Below are 27,503 nucleotides of genomic sequence, written 5' to 3'. Positions count from 1 at the left end.
CTTCAATATAGCTTTTGCCTCCTGTCTTATTTAAAGCGTTTGCTCAAAACAGAACAGCTTATCTCAGAGGAGGGTTTTCTTGGAAACTCTTACTTTGAGAAACTGCTTTTCTCCCTTTTCATAAAGCTCAACATAAAGTAAATATTGATAGCAGGCATGGGATTTGATGCACAGATTTTCCGGGGAATAGAAAGTTACTGGAGTCCCAGCTGTTCTCTGTTAAAATAAGTGGAGGATGCCCTTCAAGGGCTGTGGACTGCGGCCGAGTGGCAAAAGTGCCCTTGCTTCTTCCCTTACAGCACCCAGGTAATGCAGTTTAGGGGAGAAGGTAGGGAGGTCTCCCAGTCACTCTCAAGGACCAGCTAATGTGGCTTTCCAGACCTTCAAACTCAGGCCCATTGGCTTCCTGGCATGTTGAGAGGAAGCGTGTTTGATGCATGTGTGCACAGTTCTGCATCAATCAGATGTGTGTAAATTGGTCATCACCTGTACAGCAAATTAAAACTAAGTAAAGTAGCAACAGCCTAATCAAATACGGTAATATCAAAGTGTTTTAAGTTAAAAATGCTTACAGTCCTTTAAAGCCTAGGAAAACAGAAATGTTTTAGCATGGCACCTAAATGTTTGTAATGAAGTCTACAGGTGAAGATCCTCAGGTAGGTTATTCCTAAGTCGAGCAGCCATCTCTTATAATATGTGTCATGCAAACATTATGATCATGATGATATTATTATTATTATTATTATTATTATTATTATTATTATTATTATTATTATTATTACTATTTAGCAGCAGCAGGTACACCCCACCCCTAACTTTTCTCTACATTCCTGGCCCTGCAAAACTAATTACCATTTCCAACCTCTAGCAACCTCATTTTAAAATAAGTAGACTTTTTTTGTTGCTGGCACATGGTTAAGTGGGTTGCAATTAGCTGGGTAGTGGACCATATGCAGTAAAAGCAAGGCATGTTGACACTTGGTCATGTTGCCTCCATCCTTTACAAACCTGTTTCTGGGCAAGAGTACTAATACAAGCTTCAGGAAGAAAAGGTTTACTAGTTCAGCCCTTCCCCATTATGAAGTCATATAACTCACAGTGTCAGATAATGGGGCTATAGTACAATTTAGAGTGGAATCGTCCCCTCTTCCTGCCCAGTGATTTCACTATGAAGGGAAACAACTTCCTGTCTAATCAAGGACTTTATATCACTGATTCTTTCAATGATAGAGATGCTATCTCATATGTAATAACTGAAATATTTATTTAGCTCGACCCCACGTAATAGGACAGTGTGCATATTCCAAGGATGTGTTCAGAAATGCCTGCAGTACTGATGCTGTACGATTATGAAGCAGCCCTTTGTTCTCAGAAATTCATGATGGATATCTATAACTCTTTTTGTTGTGGAGATAAGATCAGCCTTGTCTCACTAACTGCCATTTCAAAGGAAGATTCACAGTAGTTTGACTTTTGATCTGTGAGGCAACTAGCTCGACCACCTGCATGAGATACGAGCTGTTACTGAGCTTGCTTTGTACCATCTTATGAACACAGCAGGCATTTTAAACAAGAAACAAGTTGATATGTGAATGCACCAATTTACAGAGCAAACGTTCAATCAAAAATATAGGCTCCTTTAATAGTCAAGCTTGTAACATGTATATTTTGTTTACTGATTATATCATTAAATAGAAAAGATGGCCAAAGGTCTTCACCCTCCTGCATAAGGTGTAATAGTTTGTGCTAAAAAGGCCTGACGTGAATAATCATGTGGTACAACGGGAGGATTGGTATTTTAAATTGTTCTTAAAGTATTCACTCTGAAAGGCCACTTATTGTAGGACTCGTTTGCTTAAGGCTACGTACAAATGATCTAACTTTATAAATACCCAAACATATATGACATTTAGTCTTTAAAGCTGTACTGAAAAAAACAGTAAGGAAAAGTTAAGTATAATGCATACAGAAAATATAATGCATTAAGAAATAAATAGGATTCTCTCAGGATCAGGATGCCAGTACTCATGTTTTGATAAAAGTGCTGTGAATGACAGCACAAAATGGCTGCCGTTGGCAGCAAAAGGAGAGGCGACGGTACTCCATATGGGCGTACTTTCACACAAAAACTCACTTCGCATGGACAAGTACTGTGCAGTGTTCTAGGTTTTTTTCTGACACTACGGAGTGGATTTGGGGATGACATGGGGGGCATATGGGGGCAGGAGATGGAGAAAGCTCTGTTGTACTAGTGAGAGACCTTGCTCCGGCTTCTACTAGAGTGGCTGGTTAGTTGAATCCGGTCCTTAATGTTTAAATCAGGGATGGGGAACCTCAAGCCTGGGAGCCACATGTGGTCTTCAAGGTCCATCATCTGGCCCTCAGATCTCCCCCCAGGTCAGGCTCTCTCTGCCAAGGCCGTACTCCTCACCTGACATAGCAGCAAAAGAAAAGAAAAGAAAAGAAAAACTTTGCCTTTCATCCTTGAAGCCTTGCCCGAATGTGATCACAAGTTTGTTTGTTTTTAATAACTTTCAGTCCAGTGCTTGATTAGTCTTAAATTAGTCATCTGTCCACATGCGTCCTTATCCAGATCAAAATGCAAGTTCTGAAATGGTAGACTATGTCTACAGAGACATAGATTACTGTTCTAATCATATCCAGCTAAAGTTAGATATATTGCAGCCCTTCTTCCAAGACATTTAGCAAGACATTACATATAATTCCTGGTTGATTTGGTTTGGCAAAACTTAATGAAGACACTGCAATTGATTGCTCTTCAGCTCAGTTTACTGTCACCATGTAAAGCACTATTGGACAAATCCTGCTATGCTGAAATTCCTTCTTCAACTTGCAAACAATTTTTAGCACCTATTTCCACATTTTTATGAAGCATGCAGATGTGCTTTAGGATGTTCATTTCTACTTTGGCATATTGCTGTGCATTTTGCCATGTTGAGGCTGCAAACTGCAATCTTCTTGAAGGCTCTAACCTTTTAATGATAGTAAGCATGTCTCAATGAACAGTGCAACCACAGGGGTTAGAGGATATTTAACCCAGTGTGATGTATCACATTCTTTCTACATGTTGTCTGAATGAACTAGCACAGGGAAGTATCCACTGGGACCCTACTCTTTTTGTAAGAGAATAACTGTGATTTGGATAATGGTATTTCCAGCTGTACAGATGGTCAAGGTTGATGGAGGAGGGCAAATAATTCCAGACGATATAGAAAGGAAAAATAATGAAAACAAGTATATTGTACACTCTTAGAACAATGTAAAAACAGACAAAGAGATGTACTTAGATCATAAACATGTGTGCACAGAAAAACAAAACTTCAGAAATAAACCAAGCATGCTGTCCAAACAAACATCAGGTTTCACACCTTTTTATAAATGTAATATGAATTCAGCAGAATCACTAAATAGCTATTCACATATACCTTATTTTTTAAAAAATATAACACTACGGGTTTATTTATTTGAAAGCACTTACAAGGTTTGAATAGAAAGAAGTGTGATTGAATGTTACGGGACATTCCGTCCTCTCTCTATCAGAAATATACAGTTGAGAACAGCAAATGACAGGCTGCAAGGGGCACAACAGAGGGAAGAGGAATCAGCAGAATTCACAGGGGTCATCTTATATGACCGTAAATTCCTTTTTATTCCTGCAAGGAAGGCACCTTTGGAACTATCCCTCAAGTTGCAATTATTACTGTATGAACGTGACAGCCTAACACAGTCCAATGCTCAGATCCTACCTGAGGTCCACTATCAATGCCCAGAAATCTGCAAAATCTGCAGATAAAGCCAGCACTGCTATTTCACACATATTTGTGTTGCTGTTTTTAAAGCCTGCACCTAAGTGTCTTGAAGTATGCACCAAAAATTGTAACTGATCAATGAATGCTATTTGGAACAAACATACAGATACCTGGCATCTTCACTATGTCAAAGCTCCCATCCCAAATGGCTCTTATGTGTAAGAAATAAAGCTTTATTCAAGGCTTACGATGGTATGGTCAGGCTATGGGTACAGATCGCCAAAGGCATAGCTAGAGAATCTGAGAACATCATTGGGCGTCTGAGACCAGATGAAAACTACTAAATATGTCTCAGCAAACAATCATGCCCCTCACACTGGTTTTTAAAGGCAAGAATATTCATGTTCACTGTTTTGCCCTGCAAGATAGGTGCCCTTGGAGGTGAATGTTTCTCTGAGGGGTATGAATGAGTTCTTGGCCAAGGAGTGGTGGTCAGCTCTTCTGGGTCCTTCTCTTCTAGCTGTCCAGCCTTCCCTCCTGGTTGGTCAATGCTCTCCCCATGAATGGAGCAGGATAGGGAGCCAGATGGGCCCCATTCCCTCCCTCTGGGGCTTCTCCCCACTGATGGTGGTCTCTGTGTGCTCCTCCTCTTCCTCATCCTTCAGCAACTGCCACCCCAGCCGCAAATCCAGTCACAACACAATACAGTTCATCTGGCACTGGCACTATACACTTTCATCATATGCTGAAGATGCACACCTTTTCTCTGGCCTTTGCCACCTGAAATGTAAGTTTTCAGGACCCACCCCATCCCTGTGACTGCAATTTGTCTTAAGATATTTTTAATATTAAATCTTTAGTTGTCTTAATCTGCCCTGGGACCTGATGGTGAAAGCCAGTTAAGTGTATAAAAAAACAGTCTCAAACCTCGATATGCAACCATAAAATGTAAAGTATTGTGTTCAGTTACATTAAAACAATCTTGTCTGTTCTGTATATAAAAATGAGGCAAAGTTATTAGTTCCACTTTACAAACTACTTTATGTTTTACAAAATAGTATTTCTTTTAATATTTTAAAAATAATTTTACGTCTTTAAAGAGGAAATGTGAGATCCAGTATATGAGATGCATTTTAAAAGAAATTCATCCTCTTAAATGCAATTGATATATTCCTTTATCCCCAAGATAACTATATTCTTTTATTTGAACTTTATCAAAGGTTTACTTGTTGGAATGACCAATAATGAAATATGTTTACCCTTAGGAATTGTACTGACATTGCATTTAAGTTTTCCAGATGTTTTGTCCATCACTTCAGAAAAAGGAAATACAATATTTTTCCTAACTGCAGCATAATTTTTTTCTAATTATAGCACAAATATTCAACTTTTTATTCTGAAAAACTTCTGATCTTTAGATAGTCAATATATTGTTTTTGATGCCTCTTCCTAAATAATTTTCCAACAGAAATGTTCCTGTTTTGTCAAAACTTTTTTATAGAATATCATGTTTTCTGTGTTTATTTGTAACCCCAATCACTCTGTCTCTGCCGTGTGTGTGTGTGTAAAGAAAAGTAAAAATAACAGTCGAGGAGAAAAGCTAAGTATATGTAAAAATAAAAATAAAAAATGGTTGGAAGCCTAGACAGGAATGGAACTCATTCCAATCACTGGCAATAAGGATTTTAACCAACTAGACTGCTGGATAAAGCAGGCTTTATTCTTGCATATATTAGTGGTTGTTATGAAGGTGTTGGCAAATCACCCAATTTATCACCAGAGTGTTGAATGTACATTGCCCTATTTTCATCAGCCAGAGCTCCAAGCCCTATCCTGTTTAAAATTAAATTTGAAAAGGGGTCTTTTTATACAGGCAAATGCATTCATCAGTCTCCTAACACCTCATGTGTAACAATTTTCAAGATTAATTTTTTCAAAAGCTAGGGGTATTTCCAAAGTAGGATGCTCTGCTATGGGGAAACATCATTTAGCTGAGAGTTGGTTTTCATCTTGCTTCTTGGACTGCAAATTCTCCCAAATAAAGTTAGTTGAGAACATAAGCCACTGGGCATATTAGGGGGTATGATGATATACACCTAACAAACATAAATCTTTGTTTTCTTTTATTATCTATTCCTTGAAAACTAACTGAACATATTAAGCTCTTTTTATGATTACTCAATGGAAATTTGATGGGTTCCCACAAAATATGGATTTATAATCCAATATTATATTTTCTGATGGTCTTTCACAACTGTAAATGAGGGTTGGAGATTGAGGAAATAAATTTAAATGTGATGCTTTCAGAATTTCCTACCAGGTAGAATTATATTAACTTGAGTGGGAGACATTTGTAAATGTTGCTGAGCCTTACATTAACTACTTTGTATTTTATTGTATTACACTTTGGAAAGATGTCAAAATTCTCATTATGTAACAGTAACAGTAACAGTGGGTGGAAAAAAATTATTGCTTCCAAAGCCCCGAAGAGTTGACTTTATTCTACCAGTTGGCCTTGGTAGGAAGCTATGACAACAAAAATAATAATGAAAATGGTCATATAATAATAATAATAATTGATAGGTCTTGTAACCTATGGAGTATAGAGATCCTTATGTTATATGGCAGCAGACTTCCCTTCCATGTAACTACAGAAACAAGATCAGGACTCTCTAGACCACATTTTGATCTCAAGGAATAGGAACGGAAAGAAAATTATATTGTTTAAAATGATGCAGTGCCAAATATGTATAGGTACATAATATATTATTGCTCAAACTCAACAGGATAGACGTAGCCTTTTCTCCAAATACCTAAATGATTACCAAATGATGTGTTGTGACTTCAGCAAGGGTCACAAGGAGACTGAGGATGTGTCCTAAATTGGATGGCTATATAAGCAGTTGGTGTGCATAGATTATGTGATGATTGCCCACAACTGTTTTATCTAGTGCATATTGATGCATCACACACATAAACATGGAAAAAATAATAAGGCAAAGTTATAATACAAAGCTTTATAACACCATCTTCCCAAAAAACCTAAGTCTGTTTTTAAGCAAGCTCCTTTTAAAAACTTATTCTTGTCAGTTTCACAGCGGGTTTTGCGGACAGAGGGAAAGAAGTAATTGCTGAGGTATGGAATTTCAGGACAGAAGGTAAACCCCAAACAAAGGCAACATGCTTTTGCTCAATCTTTTCAGTAATTAGAATGGAAAATCACTGCAGAATATCATGCCTTAACTAAGATGGTAAATACAGCATATGCCTTAAAAAAAATTCAGCAGATTCAATATGCGGCAAGGAAGTGTTCTCCACTTTAACCTAGTGACATTATTTTCACATAGTAATTAGATGGAATAAAGCCACTCTATTCAGCAATTAAATGCTTATTTGCATGGTATCTGGAAATGAGGAATATCAAGAAAACCAAACTCTCTGATAATTATTGTTTTCCAGAAATTGTACTTGATCTAGATCTTTGCTGAAAGTTATTTTTATCCCTTCTGGCTTGCTTTCTGAACAATTCTCATTTGAAACTGCTGACTCTTGAAAACTGCTACTCAACTTTTTCTTTACATATGTAAAACAAATGTAAATTACTCCCTGAATTTACCTGTCTGGGACAGGGAATTATTTTTCTGGAATGTCACCAAGCACTCCACTTTTAATATAAAACATGTGAACCCAAGGACAGAAACATGCAAATCTATAGGACTTCGCACCAATCATTCATTTGCCGAATTGAAACATTAATTTCTCTATATCCTGATGGGTAAATCTTCCTAAGTGTGCGTTTGGAAGAGGGATGCATAAGAAAAAGAAAAGCAATGCCCTTTTCAAATACAAAAACACACACACAATACATGTCCTTTTAAATATATGACTACATAATTCATTTGTCTGAGAACAAATGATTATTTCACAAAGGTCACTTTTTTATTCGGCCTACAGAACACTTATAAACTAGGAAGTCTAACTGTTACTCCAAAGCACACAGCAATGTCAAAGGTTATACTGTGTTTCTGTTTCACCCTCAGTAAATTACTTGCAAATGTATTCAAACACAATATGATATTTTATTTTACTGAAAATAACAGACTGCACTCGCCTGAAATAAAAACTGAGGTACATCAAGCATAAACATGGGGAAGAAATACATTGGTTTAGAAACCCATAAATCCTTATTTGAATCTGCCAACCTGAAAGCGAAGTAAAGCCTGAAAAAACTATTTTTCTTAAATGCTATGTCTGATTAAGCCATACTATTAAATGACAGCTGAACTTTAACATTAATATGATATTATTTAAATAACTGCATGACTTTTTTTTTACACTAAAAATGATGAATGATTTTTGGACAGCTCAATTGACATAAAGCAAGGAAACCCTTTAATGAGATTTGACAAAATGGAGACATATGCAGAATATTCGTTACAGCTCATGTCGCAGGGCCCTTCCTGGAGAGGATATAGGTTTGGTCATGGAGTTTTTATTATTATTATTTTGATTGTCTACAGGCGCTGAACCATCTCTTTCAATTGCTGCCTCCTTTCTCTATGGATTTTGAATTTAGCTGGTGTCATTTACATATTACTCTTAATCAGAAAATTTTGTTTGCTACGGTTCAGAGTCTGAATTGTGAGAAGTTTGTGAAATGGAAGCAAGAGGTGCCGTTATCTTACCCTTTGTCAGCTGGATATACAAGGAAGGGGGGGAAAGCAAAACAAACCCAAGCTATTTTCATGAGGAGATTAAGGACTGGTGTATAGTTTAAATCACTTCACGTGCAGCCATTTCCACATGGGAAGTTGCTCATGTGCAGTAATTTGCCATATGGATCAGGCAATTTTTCTCCATGTCACAGCAGACCTTTGTCCATTTGTGGGAGCATGAAAACAACCGTCTGATCTGCATGGCAAGCAGCTGCACACAAATAACTTTAAGCAGCCTTCCCCAACCTGGTTCCCTCCACTTGTTGTGGACTATAGCTCCCTTAATCTTTGACCACTGGCCATCTTTCACGGTACAAAAAGTTTGCACATACGATGCCAACAATTTCTCAGTGTCAAACGTGTTGTCAATCCAGCCTCTCCTTCATAAAAGCTTGACTAATGTCAAAAAGAGAAGTTGAAAATGCTTCCTCTTGTGTGGCTTTTCATGTAATCATACTAAATAAAGATCTGACTGATCCAACTGATAAGAACCCTGCTAAAAGTTATCCTTGGAATTGGACAAAATAATGATTTAGTTTCCTGCATTTTGGAGGGGTGGGTCGTTCTAGCTAATGGAAGAAACGTGTGTATTTGATTTTCCTCACACATGTCATACACATATATAGTGGCATCTCCATATGACATAACAGAGCCCTGCACGTGTATATATGTGCAGAGTTGCAGGCAGTATCTCAGGTCATTAAGGTGAATAGGAAATCTCCTCATCAAGTCTGCCTAGTCTTTCATTGCTCAGTCAGGGCATGGGAGCTTGAAGCATGTTTCCCTGATCTAGCGGAATGGGGACAGCTAGACAGGTGGGCACAGACATCCTAATTCATGTGGTGGGCTAGTGCAGACATGTCCAGCCTGTCGACCGCGATCTATAGGTAGATCCCTGGGGTGCCAGCTGTTCATTGCGGTTGATTGCGGACTCTATATAAGGGGGCGTGGCGCGCTGACATTTATTTCCTCCCCGATGGTGGCAGAGAGGGGAAAGATGGTGGGTGGTTGTTTGTGTACAGGTGGCTGTTGTGCTGCATGCTATTATCAGTGCTGTAGTATTGGCTGAGCATAGTTTTTGAACGCCCCCCCTAAAAAAAGCTCAGCAGCTCTGTTAAACTCTCCCAATGGGTAGATCATCGCCTTTTTTTATACTGGGAGTAGATCACCGTATCTTGGGAGTTGGATGTGCCCAGGCTAGTGCATCTAGCTGCACATGCTCTGGTGAGAGAAACTGAGCTCTTTGGTGGTGCTCCATATGTCTACAGGAACTGTGCCAGCATGGGCAAGAGTGATACCCCTTGGAAAGTGCATATATTAATATAGCCGAGGATGGTTTCTTGAATACAGATTGAATGTGTTGCGAAGAAGGTTGGCCATCCATATAAACAAGCAGCAGTAAAAAAAAAGTTTCAACTATAGGCCTATATCTCAGACTGGTGTGTGTGTGGGAGAAAGAAATCTACAGCAACCAAAATAGTTTTAATTGTCAGAGGAACTGCCCTTAGCAAAACTACACCAAGCTGGCTGATTTCCAAACGATTCAAAATTATGACAAGCGTCAATAGATTTTATCTAACTTACAATTTATATGAAGGAAGCAAGAAAAAGAGAGAGGGTCCCTACCTTGCCCTTACCTTCGTAACATTCCTGTAAGGATCCTTGAACTCTTGCCCAAGTTTGCATCTGTTTCTCTGAGCTGTGAGGGAAAATGTTGAAAGATTGTTTATAATCCAATAGGTAGAGAGACCTTTGTGGTTTGTTTGTTTTTAAAGGAAGCAATCTATTTACATGTTAATGAAATATGCTGGTGCTTCAAACTTCACATTTTTCAAAAACAATGGAGTTTCAAGAGAGTAGTGTGTGGGGGTTATTGTTTTTGCTTCTTACTGTGGTATGCATTTTTGTGTTTTTATATTGTAAACTGCCCTGTGATCTTCAAATGCAGGATGCTATAGAAATTCAATTTTTTTAAAAAATAAAATCTTTCTGAGCCAGTGGCTACATTTGAGTAAGTGCTGTAGATGTCAGTCACAAAATGGCTGCCATGGGGGGTGTGACATAACACAAATAGGCTGCTACATCTCAAAGAACAGAACACAGGACAGGGCCACAAAATGGTGCCAGCATGCCTTTCCCTATCAACGGGAAAAAGGGAACTACAGTAACAGTTATGCTTGCTTGCTTACTGCGAGAAGTTACAGTGGTACCTCAGGTTACATACGCTTCAGGTTACAGACTCCGCTAACCCAGAAATAGTACCTCCGGTTAAGAACTTTGCTTCAGCATGAGAAGAGAAATCATGCTCTGGTGGCACGGCGGCAGCAGGAGGCCCCATTAGCTAAAGTGGTGCTTCAGGTTAAGAACAGTTTCAGGTTAAGAATGGACCTCCGGAACGAATTAAGTACTTAGCCAGAGGTACCACTCTATTTCCACCGCTTCTCTGTTCAGAACAGAAGGATGGGAGGCTGCCTGTTTGTAGCATCTAATCAAATACGGTCATGTTTAAGGGAACATGTTCAAAGAAGCAGAGACTGAGATAGGAACTGAGCAGGAAGAGTAAGCAGTCTCTCGTCCATTGTGGTTGAAGGAATATTTACTGAGACTTTTCACAAATAACATACGAGTATTGGTGGGCACATTGGTGCCCACAGACTCTGCATTGGGAACCCCCAATTCTTGCTGGTTTGCTTTTAATATGGTGAAACTATAAAATGACTTGGTAAACTTTTAGGTAAATGTAGGAATCTATTTTATATCTAGTCAGACCATCTAGCTCAGTATTGTCAACAGTGGCTGACAGTAGCTCTCTGGGGCTTCACACCTAAATCCTTCTCACGCCTGTCTGGTGAACCAGGAACCTACAGTGGGACTTTATCAATAAATAGAATTTTTAAAAAATGTAAGAAGAGAAGCTACACAGAACAAACACTATGGATTCAGAAGACCCCCAGGTAAACCGAGAGCTTCTCGAGTTGAAAGGATCTCAGGTAGAATGGCTGGGAAAGAACACTACCTGAAAACTTGGATTTATATAGTTGAACCAGCATGGTCTGATAAGGGAGGCATGAAACATTTGAGAACTTCCAGCTTTATCCAGCTTTGTAGAAAGAGCAGTAATACTCACTCCCTTCCTCAAAATATTCATAATAAACTTATTCTGGTGATAATCCTAAGTACATCTGGAGCTGCAAATTGTTTCTCATTATCAAACTTACTCTTTCTCGAGCACGCTGAATCTTCTCTCTGTCATTGCTGAGATTTTCCAATATGTCCTGGCCAATCTGTTCTGCATGGAGAAATTAAAAAGTGGGTGGAAACGTCACAATCCACGAAAAATAGAGAATATCACTTTAAACAAGAAAATGATAAAATCTAGCAAATACTTTACGAAACGTAAGTCTCCAAATGTGATAATCATGGTTGTATTCAACCAACTTTTACTCAGAGTAGACTCATTAACATTAGTCAGTGTTGTTAATTTCAATGGGTCTTCTCTGGGTATGTTAGTTGAATAAAATCCTAAGAACAATCTTAAGCCACAGAAATGAAAAACATGCAGTCCATATACCATTGAAAACTGATGCAGAACTGATATACTGTATTGGGCAAAACACATATCACAGTAGTCAGGATCCCAGGTGTCATGGATGAAATTCTGCATAAACATGGGCATTTTTTGTTTAGTTCCCCCTTCTAGCAACAGGCGCTACACATGGAAAGCATCCATGAAGCTGGAGCTTCCCCACAGGAGTAGCACCCTCCAAGGTGTGAGAGCTGATATCCAGTAAAAAAAACAAAATATCCATTGTCTCACATAATCACTTACGGGCCAGTATGGACAACATCCATTTGATGGGAGATTATTCCAGTAACAGCATACTACAGCGATTGAAATCTACAGAATTTATACATCTAAACTCTAAGATAGTTTTGGTAATTCAGCCCCACAAAGGAAATGATGATGTGTGCATAGATGATTACCAAGATTGTTATTTTAGCTATTATTAGTTAAATTGACATATTTCACGTTAATATGGTATATATTTTATAAGTTACTGAGGTTTATATTTTTGTAGCAGTCCCTGATAGAATAATATAAATATGAATACTTCCTCAGATAGCTAACCATGAATTTATACAGCCATAGTGTTCTCAGTTTCTTTCTGGCTTGATGCTCTTAATTTTTAGCTGCATATATAATGCCTCCCAGAGGTGAAAGGTGGTACAATATATGCTACAAGGACAGATTATAATATATAGATGGAAGAACAGTATAAATATTTCTGAAACTCTTTAATCTTTTGTACCATTATTGTGTTAGTCTATTGTTTGTGCAAATGAGCATTAATATTTGAAGACCTATCTATTCCTCATCCTCTTTCAACGTCTTATATGACATAAACCAATACTGAATCATTTGAAGCTCATGATTAAGCTGAAAAAAGGAGAGAAATATCAGTGAATATGAGTCAATTCAATTTCCTTCTGGTTTTGTTGTTGTTTGTACTTGCCATAAGCTTTCAAGGCTATACATCTAATACACATTATTCTTCAACCTACCCAGATTCAAAGCAAATGGGTGGTATTCAACTAAGGTTTACTTAGAGTAGATTCACTGAAATGACTAAATTAGGTCTATTGATTTCAATAGGTCTTCTCTGAACAAAACTCAGTTGAGTACCACACTATGAAATCTCACTTGTATACAACGCAAACCAATCCTTAAAACGGGGGGGGGGGGACCTTTCCTTTTAAAAAGTAAATAAAAATGCTGAAGTATGATGTTTTGCAAACAGAGATAAAAAATCACTTTATATCACATTTGTGAAAATAAATATACTTTGCCAATTGGCATCAAGTTTATTGTCCACTGATCAAGACAACAGTGTCATCAACCAAGAGTAGAACGCTGTCAGCTTTGACAAATAGTGTATTTTCCTCTGCCAATGACTGAAGATATCAATAAATAAAGGATGGAGACCATGTCAGTTGGAATACCAGAAAATGAATTGCTGATATGTCAATTAGGGCCAATACTTTCAGCCTTGAATTTCAACCCGGCAGAAAACTCAAAGAACTGAAATAGTTGCATTGCCTCCTAGCAAACATATACAACTAAAGAGAAGGCTCAGTATTTTATGAAGAGAATATAGCTAGTACTAACCATTTCAGCCCAAAGGTATTAAGAACTTTAAACACCTTTGGGCTGAAATGGTTACTACTAGTTATATTCTCATAAAAAAATAATTTCAGAGATGCCACCAAAGTAAACCAAAGTTAAATTAAAAGTGTTAATTATACAGCACTTGAAACACAGGCTTAAATCCAAAGAGTTTGGGCAATAGAGGTTTGGAGGTCTCCTTCCTTCTGCAGTTCTTTGAAAATCCACTCCGGAGGGTTACTCTGATATAGTAGCACTTTGGTCCAGGAGGCTGCAGCCAAAGATGGAGGGTAGATGGGATTCAGCAGAAATCAACAACTCTCTTCTCACAGCAAATTCCTTTCAATCACAGTTTCATGGAATTTCATTTTAGAAAAAATTAAAACTACAGAAAGCAACACTCATAAAATACTAAAACACCATTAAAGAAATAAAGAAACTCACTGATTACGATCCTTAGACTATCCTGTATATGCCTATGGGGCAACTACAGTAAAACAGCCTAAGGAGAAGCTCACTAACTATTGAAAGATGGGATCTATGTTTCATATAAACGAGAAAGAGAGATTATAGTCAGGGGGAAAAAATATAGACATCTGTCCTTGATTGGAATTTGAGGAGAAGCCTCAAGGGCTTTCCCACAGGAAATAAAAGGAAACCAGGATGCCATAACATCATTTGCTTGCTGTACTTGCTGAATTAGTTTGTACATAATCATAATCTCTCAAATTTTATCAATCAACCACTGTTTACATGGTTGCTTACATTGAGACTTCTAGTTTTGTACTATGTATACAACTGCTTAAAAATATATTTATGCAGGAATCCAGGGTCATCAGGTCCAAAATGATGAAGCAGCACAGGAATCACCAACATGATGCTCTCCAAACGCTGCACTGAGATTCTTATAATTCCTGATCACTGGCTATTTTGGCAGGAACTGATGGGAATTTATTTCCTTACATTTATATCCCACCTTTCTTCTATCGTGGAACCCAAGGAAACATACACTTGGTCCCTAATAAGTCATCTATCCAGGCACTGAACCGATGTAGACCTGCTTAGCTTTAGCAGGTGGCAGTCTCCTATGCCTTCAGAGCATCCTATGGGAGCTGTAATCCAACAGCATCTGGAGAGCATCATGTTGGCTAACCCTGATTTGCTACCTGCAGTCGAATTTGAATAAATGCCTGGCAGTAAACAGCCATCTTCCAGAACTTCAGCAATGTTCCTTCTAATCATTCAAACAGCATTTGGGAGATAAACCATAATGTTCTAGTCTAGAACCCTTGGCCTCAATTATTCCATTTGGCGAAAGGTGCAATGCCTAAAACTCATTTTTATTTAAAATGTGCACTCTGGTATATTTATTTGTATCCAAAGATTAAGCTTAGATTCTCCAAAGAATTTGAAATAATTTATCCCCATAAATAGTAAACAATATTGGTGGTTGGGAACTTTGGAGCAGGTTTACAAAATGCATGGTGAACTCCACATTTAAGAGTTCAGGCCATAATTCAGAGAGCTGTGGAATAGAATAGTGCTTATGATTAAACTAGTTGAACAGCTACATCGTCTCCCCACCACAAGATCACACACCATTTTCAATGCAGCATGGTGATTTACCGTAAAAAAACAAACAAAAGAAAAACAAAGAAGACACACTGGGCATACCAAACCCTTTACAAAATCCAGACTTATCTTGTAAACTCTAGGGGCATTTAGAAACAAATGAAAGCATTTGTTTATCATAACGAGTCCTAATACAGAAAGGCTCCATCTATTACTTCACTACTATTAAACAATGATATAATTAAACATTGCTGTGCAGAATTCCAAAAAGGGACTAAGATTTTATTGTAATAAGATACACAAAATATCCAGAATTGCAAAGTTCAAATACTTTCGCAGCCACCAGTATAATTTATGTGCTGCCTGAAAAAAGCATGAACATTCAACAGACAAATTATCTCATTCTTGAGTTACGCTGCAATGAAATGATAACACATCAGCAAGTGTAAATTTATCATCTAGTACAAGCCTTAGAGGGACAATGAATCAAGCTTCTTAAAATCCAGAATTGTCTTGTCTTCATATTGTTAGATGACTTGGGAAGTTGAACAGCTAAGCAAAGAAGAGTGCCATACTAAATGTAATAATGAAATATTTTAGGGTTATAAGAATGAGCCCCAGAAAGACATAGGCTCACATGCCTTCCCCTTCTCATTTTTTTTTCTGTTGTGGATATTGGAAGCTTTCACATTAGATTAACTAGAGTTTGAGGCCTTTCTACATTTACCATTTATAGCGGCATGGTTGCTGCCCAATCCTAAAAATTTAAGAGTGAATTTGTAGCTGACTGTCTGCACCTTTGGTACATCCACAATATAGAAAATTTACTGAGACAGAGCCTGAGTATTCTCTCCACAATGCACAATCCTACATTGCACAGTTTACTACATTTATACTCTGAGTTGAATACTACTCCGGGATTAAACAATTTTATTTTCAAAGAATGGTCAGGTGGATGAGACACAAATTCTTAGAATTCTTCTATATACTTTCTGACATGAAAGCAATGGACTGGATCCAGAGGTTGCCTTTGTTCAGCAGAAGGAGTTCTTACATCAGAGGACACCCCTTCTCCTCTGTCAGAGTAATGGATGCTTTGTTACTGAACCAGTGTCCCAAAACATGGCAGAGTAAGGTTTTATAGCCATGCTACATCAACATCACAAGCAAATGAAATGTCTGCTCAAATGTATAGAATCGGGATTTAAGAGTCTCAGGGATAGCTCAATTGGCAGAGCATGAGACTCTTAATCTCAGAGTCATGGGTTTGAGTTCCACGTTAGCCAAAAGATTCCTGCATTGCAGGAAGTTGGACTAGATGACCCTTGTGGTCCCTTCCTACTCAAAAATTCGAAGATTCAAAGAAGTAATGCAACATGGTTAAGCTTTGAGGGTTTTTTAAATGAAAAAAATTAAGTGGTATATGCATTTTATGAAATAAATAAAAGTCAGTCTCACAGAAGGTCTTTTTCGCTCTAGTAACTTTCTTTAGTCTGATTGAATCTTTGTCACTGGGTATTATAACTTTATTTGCAATGAGAATAAGACAGCAAAGAATAGAAACAGATGTTTTGTAAGATCTATCTATTCAGGTGACAAATTAATAAGAAATGAGTTAAAACATTTGAGCGACTTATGCTTGAAAGTTAAGTAAAGGATCTTTTTTGTCAATGAGATTTTGTCTTTCACCTGAAGTTAAACTACTCTATTGTAGGAGACTAAATTTGGTAACAGATGAAATTTTTTAAAAGCTGATCACACCAGTGAGAGATTAGAAGGGTGGGGGTAAAAGAGGGAGTGGTGCTTTTAGGAAAGGACTGAATGTAAAGAATTACTGAAGTGACAACTTGAATTTATAGGCTTGGGAATACACAGTTTGAAGCAAAAAAGTTCAGGTTTGAGCCAAATTATTAGGTTTCTGACAACAGCAAGTTAATGAAAGGAAGTGCTGACATATCTTAAGTGTTGGGGCACAAGTGAAACTGCTGTAATTTATAGCTTTCAGTTGACATATTTAGATATGGAAACTAGTGCTAACAGATAGAAGTATTTAGATCATAAGGTTCTTAGATGACAAGGGGTGGTTATATGGCTAAAAAGAATAATAGTTAATGACTACATGCCAATATACAGAAAACTGTAGAATGTTGAGTAAAATAGTTGTTATCATAACTCACAAACTTTACTATCGAGCTTGTGCAATAAAGAAGCAGTTGAGAAACTGCACAAAATAAAACAGATATGGAATGGGTTCCAAAATGGAGCATATTATGCACCATTCACTGCACAGAAAATGACAGCTTAACAACATTCAACGCAAAATGAATCACATGGCTGTGCTAAAAGCTTCAATTAAAGAATAGGTTAAAATGTAGGACTGAAAGCAGCTAATGCTTTTATCTTAAATTACAAAAATGAAGAAATCCCGTGTGGTGTTGGACTAGGATTTCGGAAACCAGGAATCAAATTCTCACTCAACCATGAAACCCACTGGGTGACCTTGGGCCAGTCACAGACTTTAAGCCTAGGTCAGGGTTCAGCAACATTTTTCAGTCGTGGGCCGGTCCACCGTCCCTCAGACCATGTGGTGAGCCGGACTATATGGGTGGTGGTGGTGGGGAATGAACGAATTCCTATGCCCCACAAATAACCCAGAGATGCATTTCAAATAAAAGGACACATTTCACTCATGTAAAAACACGCTGATTCCCGGACCGTTCACAGGCTGGATTGAGAAGGCGATTGGGCCCACGGGCCTTAGGTTGCTTACCCCTGGCCTAGGTTATTGTGAGGGTAAACTGGGGAGCTGGAAAGCCGTGTATGTCACCTTGAGCTCTATGGAGGAAAGGTGAGATAGAAATGTATCAATTAATCAATAAATCATAGAATTGTAGAGTTGGAAGGGACTCCAAGGATCACTTAGTCTAATCCCTGAAGAACATAAATCTTTTGCCAAACAATCATGAGATTAAGAGTCTCAGGCTCTACCGAATGAGCAATGCATACTGAGCGATACACCTGTGTCCCCCCCTCCACGCCCACATTATTTAGTAATCATTGTCATGCTCCAGTCTTGACCACAGCCAATCATGTGGATACTTCAAACTATAAGGACACTCAGCACCGCTACCAACAGGAATGTTCAAATTAGAGCTACACAGTACAATACAACAAGGAGAAGGGGACGAGATGGTTGGAAAGTGTTCTCGAAGCTATCAGCATGAGTTTGACTAAACTGTGGGAAGACAGGAGTGCCTGGCGTGCTCTGGCCCATGGGGTCACGAAGAGTTGGACACGACTAAATGACTAAACAACAAAACAAGTACAATACATGTGCCAACCATTATAGCTGTTACATTGAAAAACTACCATGCATATATGATTTGCAATAACCTACCCTGGAAACTGCAATTTGTAGATAATCCCAAGGCTATGTCCAAACTTCACGGTGGGGCAAGTGTGGTGAATCTATTAACCCAGGAGTAGGGAACCTGTGGCTCTCCAGATGTTACTGGACTACATCTCCCATTATCCCTGTCTATATCTGTGTAGAGGATCAACTGTTCCCCACCCTGATTTAACCAGGCAGAAGAATCAGAAATTGTTGCTCTCAGTCTAAAACCCGTGCAGGAAGATGAACATTAAAGTATTCAGTTGATGTTCTTTGACTGTTCACTCCTGGAGTAGTACCACTGGCAACAATTTAAGGAAAGCTATTTCAGAGGCTATGGGGAAACAAGCTAAGTTAGGAAGTTTGAACAATATGTAAATTTATTTGGATGTCCATCAGTAGGCTATCAGTCACTAAAACTGGCTAAAATCTGAACAGTACAGTGGTACCTTGTCTTACAGAAGCTTCGGGTTACGCATTCTCAGGTTGCGTACTGTGGGAAACCCATAAGTACCAGAAAGGGTTACTTCTGGGTTTTGGCGCATGCACATGTGCAGAAGCGCCAAATTGTGTCACGTGCGTGCGCAGATGCAGTGCTGAAGATTACGGACGCTGCGGGTTGCGGACGTGCCTCCGTCACGGATTACGTCCGCAACCAGAGGTTCCACTGTATGCCTTCCATGTCAGTCACACATGAACTATTCATTCCTTTTCAATTTCAATTTCCTCTATACAAATATAAATATGGTAACAGTGATTATGTCTTTCCCACATGTTTTTCTGCTCCAGATGATGCCAACACATTTGCATTAGGGAATAACTCAAAACAGGGTATTTTGGCTATGCATCTCTCTCTCTCTCTCTCTCTGTATATCTATATATATGTATGAGAGAACCAGGTTGGACAGACAACTGGAAGTCTACTAATAAAATTTGTAAATAAATTCATAAGGCTGATCATCTTGAGAAACCTTTACAATTCTGCAGTTATCATCTCTCTGCTCTCTATTCAGAGGCTCTAAAAGAGTGGGAATTTGAAAAGGAGTAGCAGCAGTTGGCAATAATGGCTCAGTGACAAGAGAGGACTCCCTAAGAGCCAGGGGGAAGCTCATGGAGGTGATCTTGCCCAAGGACCTACAAACCCTGGAGCTCCTTTGTGCCCTACTCCAAGCAGCACTAACCCCAAAGTCCACATACTTCCAAAGGGACTTGACCACCACCGGGTGTATACAAGTACCCAACAATCCAAACTGCACAAAGTTTTAACTTTAGGAAACTACACTTAGGTATCTGATTAGATAGTCAAAAATGTGGGGAAAGATAGGTAAGTACTACAGTGGTACCTTGCATTACAAACACTTCGGGTTACAAAGGCTTCAGGTTACAGACTCCGCTAACCTGGAAGTAGTACCTCGGGTTAAGAACTTTGCTTCAGGATGAGAACAGATATCACGCGGCGGCAGCGGGAGGCCCCATTAGCTAAAGTGGTACCTCAGATTAAGAACAGTTTCAGGTTAAGAATGGACCTCCGGAATTAATTAAATTCTTAACTAGAGGTACCACTGTATTTCTGTTTTATTCTACATTCTTTCAAGGTAGTAAAGAGAACTTTGTGACAAAACATTCATGCTTTAGAGATACATGCAAAATGGGAAAGGGCTTTCACTGTTGCACCAATACTCATACTAAATAACAATAAACAAAAGTTATTGAAATTGAGAGCAATAAAGAGGAGGAAAAGTATAATAATTGGGGCTTCAAATCAGCAACCACAAACAACGACATTTATCCAATACAATAAGAGCTGCATCGAACATGATACTTATAGAAAATATGCTAAAGTTTTCTTAAGACCAGAGGACCCGGGGAAAAAACACACCACAGCACAGGTTAACTGCTCAGAAACCTAGGAGCTGGCTTCAATGCCACTCATTCTTTGAATATGAATTAGCACTGGGTAATCACAGCATATTTATGAGGCCTTTTGCCTGGTCCTCCTCTCCTGTGAATGCTGTATTATTCATTGCATGTGCCCTGACCTCAACGCGCTCCTGTTCTGACAAATCATACTTGATTAAGACAAATCTTTATTAGTTAGCTAGTCAACTTCCCCATTTATCATTTACAAATCCCATTCTCCTTTTCGGATACAGTAGAAGTGACTGAGACCATTTTTCTCCTGTACAAAAACAAAATGCTTGTTACAACCAATAAGTGCAAACAGAAGCCTAGGAATCAGTAATAGATGATAAAACATCAATTTAATGGGTATAAATTACAAACACTGCAAGTCAACAGAACAGCATGTTTCTGCTGTCCTGAGAAAAATGATAATTAGCCAATCCTTTCACTAGCTTCGATTTCTTCCTTCCAGAATGAACTCTTGCTTGAAAACAAAATGTCACGTATAAAAAATGTATTGCAAAGTTGGAGACACAGAGTTCTAAGGTTAAAAAAAGAGAGAAAACAAAATGTGGAAGACTGCTGAGTAAAGAGATTGTTCAAGGTTCTTAGCACACATAAAAAAGATGTCTTAAAAGTGGAAACATAAAAGAATGAAAATGAATTCAAAATTATTCATGAGCCTTCAGCACTGTATGAAAATGTAATACTTCTTCCTAAAAAAGTACTTTGTGTCAAAAAAAAATAATCAACAGGATGTTGTTTATTTCAGAAGTAAATTTACAGTAAAACAGGGGAAAGTTTTTTTGATAATCAGGATTAATATTTAGACCTGATCATGATTTTTAATTATACTTGTACCTGAATTATTCACTGAAGGAGTGTCTCCACCCCCAACGCTTAGTCTGGACACTGAGGTCCTCCTCCGAGGGTCTTCTGCTGGTTCCCTCACTGCAAGAAGCAAAGTTACATGGAACCAGGCAGAGGGCCTTCTTGGTATTGGTGCCCTCCCTGTGGAATGTCCTCCCTTCAGATGTCAAGGAGCTAAAGAACTACACAACATTTAGAAGACATCTGAAGGCTGCCCTGTATTGGGAGGTTTTTTAATGCTTATTTTTATTTTGTTTTTAGATATACTATAAGCTGCCCAGGGAGGCTGGAGAAACAGATGGGCAAGGTATAAAAAATAAAGTTATTATTATGATGACTCTTCCATTAATATTATGACTACCTTTGACAAATATTTGTACATTTATCACTTCAGTAACAATACCAGCCCTACAGTTTAATTATGCAGCACTGAAAATGATCAGACTCATTGATATTCCGAAGCCCTTGACCACAGAGGCAAAGAATAGCCATTGTGGAATCATACGCATTGATAACCTCATCCTCCATGTATTTGTTCAATCCTCTTTTAGTGCTTTCTAAGATGGTGGCTACCACTGCCTCCTGTGAGAGCAAATTTCATACTTTAACCATGAGCCACATTTAAGAAGTATTTTCTTTTATCAAGGGTTGCCATATTCCCCAAAGTGAAAATCCAGACAAAGTTGTAGAGCTTTTTGCTGCCTCTTCTTTCTTCTTCTTCTTCTTCTTCTTCTTCTTCTTCTTCTTCTTCTTCTTCTTCTTCTTCTTCTTCTTCTTCTTCTTCTCCTCCTCCTCCTCCTCCTCCTCCTCCTCCTCCCCCTCCCCCTCCCCCCCAAAATCTAAGATTTGGGCCTTTTCTGAATTTTGATTTTTAAATCCTCTTGCCATACATCTGGGTTTCCCAAGGACATTTTTGCTGATTTGCCGAAAATCTGTCTGGATGCCATTTTCCAGCTGAAAACCTTGACGTATGGCAGCCCTATTTTATCTGTCCTGAATCTTCCAACATTCAGCTTTATTGGCTGTTTGAGTGTCATGAGAGAGGGAGGTAAGCTTTTCTCTATCATTTCATCTCTTACTTACATTTTCTCTAAACTAAACAGCCCCTAATGTTGCAGCCTTTTCTCATAGGGTAGTTGATCCATCCCCTTGATCATTTTGGTCCCCCTTTCTGAACCTTTTCCAACTCTACAAAAACCATTTTTGAGGCAAGGTGGTCAGAACTCTACACAGTATTCCAAATGTGGTTTCACCATAGCTTTGTATAACAGCATTATGATATTGACAGTTTTATTTTTCAGTTTCTTTCTGTAGCATGCAATTTGCCTTTTTCACTGTGATAGAGAACACCATCAGTTCTTCTCAGCAAAACCCTGCCAGACAAACAACTTTATTGTGGCATGAGCTTTCATGGCCTACAGTCCAGTTCATGAGACTGCAGGGCATAATAAATTCAAGGTGGCACAAGCCTCTGTTGTTTATGCTGCACGGACCAATACAGTTGCCCCTCTGCAAATTCCTTTCAGACTGCTTTACATTAAGTGTAAGTACAGAATAGATCTTCAAAATACCTAGCAAGAAAGAGTTTTCTCCAACAAGTATGCATGCAAGAACTTTCCTGGTAGCGTAACGGATGTGGCAGATTACAATTGCAAAAGCAGCTACTACATCAATAGAAACTATTACTTACAGCTTTTAGTAACAACCTATCAAATGACACTGACAACAGCAAAATCAAACTCCCTTTGGGTGCCATTCTGTTGGAAGAAAAACGTGGCATATAAAAATGAAAATGACAGTGTAATGTTGCCTTCAGTTTTTGCTGATTTGTTAAAGTACTCAATAAACACACAAGACGTAACTGGCTGTAAACTATTCATTGTATCGAATTGTAGATTTCAACGGAAGTCTCATAAAGTTCAACAAAAAAGGCATAAGATCAAGTGGATCAGTTCAACCACTACTATGCTATAAGATCCACTATCCTGTAATATTACATATGAGCCTGTTTTACTGATGAAGCCTAGGATGGTGAAACAAGGCTAATATTCCGGAAATCATTGTCTTAGACTCTGTGAAAGGATTCTGTGGAACTGTAACAACCCTTCATGTGGATTATTGGACTCTTTGAACAGACAGGTGGAATAGATACTTTTACATGTATGGACCTTAAGCATGAACTGACTAGAGAATGAACTGATCCACTGGACCTTCTGCTTTTTCGTTCAACTTTATGAGATTTCTGTTGAAATCTACAATTCAATACAATGAATAGTATAACTTATTTATTCAAAAGTACAGCCGGTTACGTCTTGTGTGTTTATTATGTTTCACATAACCATAGGTTTGTTGTTGTTGATGATTTGTTAAAGTAAGCATTTCCTTTTTATTGCACAATTGCAGATGCTGAATCAGAATTCTGATTTTACAACATCTTAATTTTGTGTACATACAAAAGTCTTAGTAGAAATGGATGTGTATTTACACACATACTGGTATATTCCCCATAATGTATTTTGTTTCTGCTAATCATCAGGCAAAGAACTTTGCAAATAATTGAAGTAGTACTCTTATACTATTATTATATGCCCTGATCACTTCATTTCCCATCCATTCTTCCATCTGCACCCTCAAGGTCCAGAGATTTCTCTAGATCATTCACACATTTCCAAGCCTGAAGCTTGTTTTCTGAAACAGAAAAGAAAGTCAAAGTTCTGGGCATACTTAATTTCTGTACCCAGTACCAACTGCACCTATGGGGCATAATGGCAGAATCTATACAGCCAGTCTTCAAGAAAACATAGCCTGTATTGTAATGGCTCTTACACTAACAATCTGTCCTTCGTTTTTCCTTCATTTTTCCTTATGAAGGGGTGATTCAAAATGTAAGGTTTCACCCTGTACATCACACATACAAAACCTTGCGCATGGCTGTGCTTCACACACACAAACAATTTTAGAATCAGCAAGCCTTTATATATAGACCAACTGCAAATCTTACAAAATTTAGTGAACGGTATTCTCATAAAATACAATGAACCTTCCTTTATTGTTTATATGTATTTTTAAAACACAAAATTATGTGTTCATCATATTATAATTATGCACGTACACTATACATTGGAAAATCACCACACTCTGACATATTAATATAAACTAAGAGTTTACCAACACAACTTTGCTGCAAATGTTCAAAATGTGTTAAACTGATGTCAGCATCTCAGTAATTTCACAGTTTTAAAACAGTTAGAAATGTAATGACTACACTGCACTTGATTAAAGCATTTACAGCTCTAATCAAAACCTGACAGCAAGATCAAAGATGTTAACTTAAAACTCTCTTCTAATTATGTTTAAAATGCCACACCTCAGGCCTGTCTCTCCTCTTCTTTTTCAAACCAAATTCTGCTTAAGAAAGATCTAACACTTCTTAACAGTTCATTATCCAATAAAACTATTCAAAGCTTAAAAGCAATCTACACAATTAGTCAGGACCTCAGGGAGTCCACCGGTAGTCTTTATTACAGGCCTTCATATTAAAACACCTTAATTATATTTGTCAAATGGATTTCATTAAAACCCATCGTCATTTTAATTTTCATATTTTGACAGCGCTGGCATAGACATTATTACCACCTGCCATGCAATGAACTACAACAAAATTATCAAATTCCTTCAAATATAATGGATTTTTCTTTCCCCCCACCTTAAGATGGATTTTTTTTTTTACATCTACAGAACAAATGGCAGAAATTAAGAACAGTTTACAACCATAACATTTGAACAAAAAACATAGCCGCTACGTGCCTATAGCAAGCATGTAGATAAGAAGAGAAATTAAGGCTTGATTGCCAGAAACACTTTATAGAAAGGTGAGACATATACAACGAAGCCCCTCTGAATTATAAAAAGACAAGATCAAACGGAATTCACATATATTTAATCAAATGACAACCATCAAGACTCTAGACATTCTTACTTGTATTTTATATTACTGCCACATTCAGTTGCTGGTATGGCTCCTGCGGGCAGTAACAATAGCTTAAGTCAAGATTACAATGCCAGGCTAGATTTGTTTTGAAAGTCTACACAAATACATATGCATCTATGTTCATAATTGCAGACACATGATGAGCAGCAGATAAAGCCTGTACATCCCAGGTTTCAGGTTTTCTTTAGCAATTAGCCAAATTAATGGCTATCAGTAGTGAAAACAGTGCCTTGTAAAATGTTTGTATAGGAGTTATCAAACACTTCATAAAAGAATGAATAACTAAAGTAGTATTTAATCAGGATTATGGCACAATTTTGCACATTAAGGTGTAAAACACAAATTCTTAAAATTAACTGGGAGGCAAAAAGGAGTTTCCAATAAATTGTGATAATAACATGAAATAAGAATGTACTGGTGTGATTCATACACACATAAACAAAATGCAATATTTATGCACTATTCAACTCATTTCATATTACACCATCAGGGATCAGATTAGTCCATGATACACAGTAATACGGTCTGGACTGCAATTGGCACAACAAGTTACTTGCTTTCATACACTCATTTTTTAAAAAAGAAATGAAGAGGTTTCTGTCATTTGTCTAACATATTACTGCTTTGTATAACGGTCTCAGGAGTAACAATCTCCTTGTGTTATGAATATTTTACATATCATTAAATAATCTTTGATTATCCGAGAAAAGTGGGGAAGAATCTCATGGATCAGTTTAAAATAACGAGTTTTCTTCCCTTTAGCAAAACAAAATGCACATATTTAGAAGCCTGATCCTGTAAGCTGCTGAGTAAGCATAGGCCATAATTAGAGTTTCTGTTCTAGTGCTCAGACTGGACCTCAGCCTAGATGCTAGTGGCAAGAAGACAAGCTCAGTCTTCCTGCTCAGTTCATGTTTGCATTGGCTCAGACTTTCCTACACTAAGCATGCTCACATTTCATTGTATGCCAAGACTGGACAGCCTCCCTCCCTCTTTTCTAAAAAGAGGAGAGGTGCAAAGAGCATTTCTCCATGAACAAGTGCAGTGGCAGCTGATAAAGGAATATGCCCACAACATTTTTTTGTTTTGTTTTCTGCTGCAGCCATTGTGCATTGTGTCACCCACCCCCCCATAGTCATTTTGTGATAGGACCCCACAGAACTTTCTCAAAATTTCACATGTGCCCATTGGTCTAATAAGACTGGTGACGTCTATTCTAGAAAAAAAGGCAGACTGGCAAACAACTGGTCAAACTTGCAGGCTGCTGCCTGTACCAGAATGTTTGAGAGAAACCATAATAGGCACTGGTCACTAGGAATCTTTTGACTCAGCAACCCAGAAGCTCCTGACATGTCTCCAGATAATCTCAATTCATGCCACACTCAGCATAGGGATGCTACCAAAATCCAATATTCACACAAACCCCATTATGCTGGAATGCTGACAGATCCCTGTAAGAGATTGCCATAATTTCCAGAGAGACAGAAGAGTTTTAATGCTTAGCTGGAGTCAGTCAGGGCCATGCCCTCCCAGGCCATGTGGAAAAAGGTCTGCAAGGCAGGAAGCAGGACTCACAGCCAATATATTTTTTTTGTCCAAAGAATCTTTAAAAAACAATTTGTTATCATCTAAGATATTGATTTACTTTTGGATGAATGATGAGAGCAGGAATTCTTCTGAGAATATTGAATATATCTCGGTATTAGGCATGATTTTTAAAAAAAATCATGCTGTTGTTTAAAAATTTATGCATGAAATAAATGATGATGATGATGATGATAAGCAGTGATAGGCAAATAGGCGCAAGAGTACTGCTATATTACTTTTGAAACAGTGATAAGATGTCATAAGAAACACAAATTACTTAACGTTGCTATGCTTATTAACACAGCATAGGTGCAGTATGTATATAATCATACATATTCACTGTATGACTGTATTAGTGTCACATTTTTGCCTTTTTATGAGCAAGTACTATCCCCTGGAAGCTCATCAACAAATAATAAATCCCGCTGTCACAGGTAAATAATTTATTAAATAAGTTTTATTACTAATAATTATGGAAAATGAAATTGTTTGCCATTTTTGTCAAACAAAGTCAACCATGGTTTCCATCCTAGGAAGGAGA

The 27,503-nt window shown here is 38.0% G+C and overlaps 1 protein-coding gene across 4 annotated transcripts in view; it reads right to left on the bottom strand.

The window, feature by feature from the left end:
• Positions 1 to 27,503, bottom strand: part of VTI1A (vesicle transport through interaction with t-SNAREs 1A) — a 227,548-nt gene that overhangs the window by 70,335 nt on the left and 129,710 nt on the right. For 2 of the 4 annotated variants that reach the window (XM_081912142.1, XM_081912143.1), the window contains 2 exons: positions 11,704 to 11,774; positions 10,112 to 10,184 (listed from right to left, as the gene is read on the bottom strand). In XM_081912142.1, coding sequence (XP_081768268.1) covers positions 10,119 to 10,184; positions 11,704 to 11,774 — 137 coding nt within the window. In that variant the 3' untranslated portion in view covers positions 10,112 to 10,118. The remainder of the gene's footprint in view (positions 1 to 10,111; positions 10,185 to 11,703; positions 11,775 to 27,503) is intronic. The other 2 variants (XM_081912140.1, XM_081912141.1) reach the window with 1 other exon arrangement.

This window comes from Podarcis melisellensis, assembly GCF_964234715.1.
Source record: "Podarcis melisellensis genome assembly, chromosome: 5".
Taxonomy (NCBI): domain Eukaryota; kingdom Metazoa; phylum Chordata; class Lepidosauria; order Squamata; family Lacertidae; genus Podarcis; species Podarcis melisellensis.
The sequence above is the reverse complement of the archived record's forward strand: the minus strand, read 5'-3'. Positions and strand labels throughout refer to the sequence as shown.